This window comes from Enhydra lutris, unplaced genomic scaffold (genome assembly GCF_002288905.1).
Source record: "Enhydra lutris kenyoni isolate GAN:26980312 unplaced genomic scaffold, ASM228890v2 scaffoldscaffold21, whole genome shotgun sequence".
Lineage (NCBI taxonomy): Eukaryota > Metazoa > Chordata > Mammalia > Carnivora > Mustelidae > Enhydra > Enhydra lutris.
Window position 1 is genome coordinate 2,922,684 of NW_019154105.1, and position 4,902 is coordinate 2,927,585.

The following is a 4,902-nucleotide window of genomic DNA, read 5'->3' on the forward strand; positions in this document are numbered from 1 at the left end:
GTGTGTGTGTGTGAGTGTGCGTGAGTGTGTGTGTGTGAGTGTGCGTGAGTGTGTGTGTGTGAGTGTGCGTGTGTCTGCCTGTCTGCCCGTCTGTCTGTGTCGGAACGCGCGCCCGCCCATCTCTAAATCCCTGGGTCAGGTGCGGGTCGCCCTCCGTGCGCGGTAACTCGACAGGGCAGTGTCCTGCTGGGCGGCGGCGGCCCCCTGCAGGCTCCGGCGCCCCGAGCGGCGGGAATCCGGGCCGGTTTCTTCGTGAAGCTCAGGAAAGACTCAGATCAGCAAGAGACCCGCGCTGGTGCAGACGCACCGAGGGAAGGGGACGGGAAAGACCACGGAAGGAGCCAACAGCGACGCCAGAACACGGGGCTGGGCAAGGAGAGGAAAAGAAAGAAACTCACGTCGAACCACTCACCCCCCCCCCCCCACCTCGCCCCCCAGGGACCCTCGCCGGCCGCCGAGCTGCCCGGGCTCCGTGGTGCGCGGTGCTGGGCCCCGGGGCACGTCGCGGGCTCCCCGCACCGTCCGGGCTGGCGGAGGGGAGTCGCGCGGCTCGTGTGCGTGGAGACCGGAGACCGGTCACTGGCCGGCGCCTGCGGGGGAAGGGGCTGGAGGAGAAACCGAACGGGGGACGGGAAGCGGGCGCAGCTCTGCGGTGCGGGCATCCCTGGAGGAAGGAGACGCGAAACCCGCCTGGAACACCTGCTCCCGCCCCCGCCCCCACCCAGCCCCGCCCCCCTGCGGCGCGCAAGGCCGCTGACCCGGGCCTGCAACCGGCTGCCCGCAGCTGCCACTGGGAAACGCGGCACCTCGGGCGTCGAGGACAGAGCCGAGGACAGGACCAGGGACCTTAGGGACTTTCCCCGGCGGCTCAGGTTTCGGCCTCCCCTCGCCGGCGCCCGCGAACAGGTGCAGAGATGTGTCCTCTGGGGCCCTCCAGGCGCGAAGCCGGCGAGCGAAAGCTCCGCACCCTCGGAAGCCAAACCGGGAAGCGCAGCCCCCCCGCCCCGCCCCCACCCTTAGCCTGCCCCCGCGGACCGAAGCCCGGAGCGGAGGGGGGTTCGGAACCTGCTCCGAGAGCGCGCGTGGAGACGGAAGGCGCAGGGCGCGCGGCAAATCCCGGGAACCGGCCCCGACTGGGACGCAGCAAGGGCTAGAGCAGCGCCCCGGTTGGTTTTACCTCTCCCCGGTCTTGAGGACCCGCTTCGGGGCTGTGAGCTCAGGCCACCTGTCCTAGACTCACCTGACCCACACAGCCGCCGCCTGCACAGCCTGTGACCCCGTTACCCCCGCGGCTGTGCGGGCGTCTACGCCGCGGCCTGGGCCAGCGACCGCAGCCCTGTGGACCGGGGCGGTGACGAGAAAGTCTCATCTGAGAAAATTCAGACGCGCAGAGAGTTAAGATACACCCGAAAGCTCGAAAACGCAGCATTAAGATAAAACACTTCTCAGTTTGCTTTGGCTGAAGGCAAAACTAGCTCTGGGCGCCCTTCCCTACTCATTCCTGCCAAAATGTCTTGTGCGCAGACCGATCGGCACCGGGGCCCAGCCCCAAGCGTCTGCCTGCGGCGCACACACCTGGATCTCCGGGCCGTCGCTCTGCCAAGACGCCGCGTTCTTCCCGATTGTGCGGTTACGTTAACGGCCAGACCGAAGGAGACACGAGGGAAATCTCCACGCAGCCTTCGAACCGCGAGATTCCAGACTTTACAAAAAGGAGCATCTGCGTACCTTTTGTCTAGACCTAAGTTCATCTCTGGATCCCAACAGGGAACAAAGCCCCGTAGTCAAGAGGAGATTCTGGACAACTGGGACAGAACGTGGGAGCATTTAAGTCTGGGGCATTTTTGTCGGTTTTGGAGACTTTGGTCCCCAAGCGACCTGTGCTGTTGGTTGGTTGGCTGGTTTTAAAGATATTTTTGCTCCAGAAATCCACTAGTGTCCCAGGTCTGGACAATTCAGTTAGCCTCTCAAGCTTCGTGATTTAAGGATCTCTTGGGGCCCATATTTCATTTGCCCCCAAATATCTTTCTTACTTCTTGCCATCAAATTTGCTTCCTGACCAATCTTGGTCTTTTCTCTACAAATCTCCTTTTAGATGTCACTGGGGCCTGATTAACCCATTACAAAACACAATTCCCCAGGGCGGGAAGTAGTTTACAGAGAGCAGAACCTGTCTCACTTCCTGTGTAGATGAGAAAACCAGAATGCAGCGAAATCAAATGACGTCAGTGATGATGCAGCCATATTAGTCATAAAGAGCAGTTAAAACTGAAATTTTGGACTGTTCTCATTCTACTTTGCTGAGGATTAGGGTTTCAGATCATCCACCTGTGGCCTAGGAAAACTGAGAGCAGGCCTCAGACACATGTAGCACAGAAAAGTCCTTAGATGGTAAGGAAGTCAACCAGCTTTTTGACCCAATGGCGGTCACACTATGGATATGTCTCTTTACCCTACCCTTGGTCTTTACTTGCTCCCTGCCTGAAACATAACTTGTTCTGTAGTCACCTCAAGACAATGAAGGCTTTCAAATCCTTTTGGAGGGGAAGCCATTGAATGTCTCCAGTGAGACAGTGTGGAAGTTTCCCATTACAGACTTTCTCACAGGTGTCCTCCTTCTGACATAGTGGAGGACAAAATGGGAAAGAATACCTCCAGTGATAGACAAACCAGGTTAGTGTCTGTTCGTAGAGCATTTCTAGAATGACTCTAGATGCGGGCTACCCTAAGACCTAAAGGACCATCATTTTTATGGATTTGCACCTGATGGTGCCAAACAGTTTCACTGGGAATTGTCAGCAGATGAAGAGCACGGAAGACTTTTCGTGAGAAGAAGAACAGGGAGAGGAGGGAAAATTATCCGGTCCCTCTGTATCATCATGCTCTAGGACCAGGCTTTTTCCAGAGGCTGTGCAGCTGCTCGAGCCTTTGGAAAGAAGGCTGGGCCCAGCAATGCATAGACTATCGTGGTCTTTTCACCTTGGTTTCTAAAGAAACTCCTCACTAGGTCTCTTAATGGGTCATGACAGAATGCTGAAGGGTTCTAGAGCACAGGATACTCCTCCTTGTAGGCATCACTTGTAGAATGAAAATGAGCTTTTCATCCAGTCTCTCTGATCAAGGCCTAAAGTGGTCTCTGGCCACTTGTGAAGATGCTAATTATCCTGCCGCTGAAAGGAATGCTGACCCCCCCCACACAGGTTAGCTTGCTGGCAGACATCTTTGTCTAAAGGATTTGCCCTTTGAGGAAGAAGCCCAACACCTTCCAGCTATTAAGATTTTACAAACAACATCAAACTTTGACTCCTCACTTTTAGGTTCCATATTGGCTCAGAGTACATAGATGCAAGTGGGACAGGGTTTATCATGGCTCTCTTCTCTCTCTCCTCTTCTTTTCAGAGACTCAGTGAAAATAGATGGTAGCTACTCAAAGTGTAGCCCTTAGCTACAAAAAAAAAAAAAAAGAGTACTTAAAAACTTTCCACATAATTGCTTTGAAGAAAATAGTCATTTATTGTCAAAGCATCCAACATACCTGGATAATCTATAAAGTTTAATAAATCTTTCCAGGGATAAAAGAAACACATAACTATTCAGACTCCATTTCACTGGCACAAAATTACACTTTGTATTAAAAGCAAATACATATTTACATAATAATGACATTCTTCATTGAAGTCCATAATCATTTCATGATCCATGCACTTCCCCCTGGAAACTGAAATTGAATGGTGACCCCTTTTTCTTCATTTTATTTTTGTAAGAACACAAACTGTCATCAAGAAATGCAGAAAGCATCTCACCCTCCTCCTTTACTTTATATCCAAAATAAATTTTGCCCTTACATATAATTATTACATCTAAACCGTAAGTGCTTAATAATTTAAGTAGAAACGTATGACAAATGCATCAATATGTTGCAATATATGACATTTTTAAAAATGTACCTTTGTTTTTGGAAAGTGAAAATGCGTGCATTCAACAGAAAACCCCTCGAACAACCCACCCAATCAAAAATCCACCATCCTGTCTTGTGCGTGTGCGTGCGCGTGGAATGTAGGTCGCAGGTAAACATGTAATGGAAAGGTTGGGGCGGCCCGTGTACGCTTGAGTGTGTGTGCTCGGTCTCTGGGTGCAGCGTTCCAGGTCACAAGGAGGCGGTGGGTGTCCTCGCGTGTTTTTCCCGCAGGTGGTTCGGCTGCGAGCGCGCGCGCGTGGAGAGCCGGGGTCCTCTCGGGTCAGTTGTGCGAGGTCATGTGCCTGGAGAGGTGGTGGCGCTCCCTGAAGGACTCGTTGCAGATGGGGCACTTGAGCTTCTCCTCCCGCCGCCGCTTCACCAGGGGCTCCATCGCATACTCCTTCTTGTGGTGCGAGCGCATGTGGTACACCAGGTCGGAGGTCATGCGGAAGGACGCGTTGCACTTGGCGCACCAGTTCTGCGCGGGCAGACACAGCGACGTGAAGGACGGCGGCAGCAGCGTGAGCGCCGAGGGCAGCTGCAGCTGCAGGGGCCCCGCGGCCGCCGCCGCCGCCGCCGCCGCGGCCGCCGAGCTCTTGGGCCAGAAGGCGGTGGCGTAGAGGAAGGGGTTCTGCTTGGGCAGGCCGCCCCCGCCGCCGCCGCCGCCGCCGCCCGCCAGCGCCCCGCAGCCGCCGTTCAGGTCCGCGGCGCCCTGGAGCTTCACCGCCAGCGGGTCGGCGGCGGCGGGGTAGAGCCTGGCGGGGCCCACGCCGTCGCCGGGGTGGCACGGCTCGAGCGCGCCCAGCTTCTGGCCCAGCACGAGCGGCGACAGCTGCGCGAAGGAGCGCGCGGGCTGCGAGAAGGCGCTCTTGCGCTCGTCCGGCCCGGGCCCCTGGCCGCCGCCGCCCCCCGCCCCCGCGCCCGCGCCGCCGCCCGCGCCGGGG

General features: G+C 56.3%; 1 protein-coding gene across 1 annotated transcript in view; it reads right to left on the reverse strand.

Annotated features, from left to right (window-relative positions):
- Positions 1 to 3,495: 3,495 nt before the first annotated feature.
- The window catches only part of LOC111149002 (PR/SET domain 8), a 7,134-nt gene continuing 5,727 nt past the window's right edge, over positions 3,496 to 4,902 (reverse strand). The window contains exon 5 of the mRNA XM_022505872.1: positions 3,496 to 4,893. Within this exon, the coding sequence (XP_022361580.1) occupies positions 4,239 to 4,893 (655 nt within the window). The 3' untranslated portion in view covers positions 3,496 to 4,238. The remainder of the gene's footprint in view (positions 4,894 to 4,902) is intronic.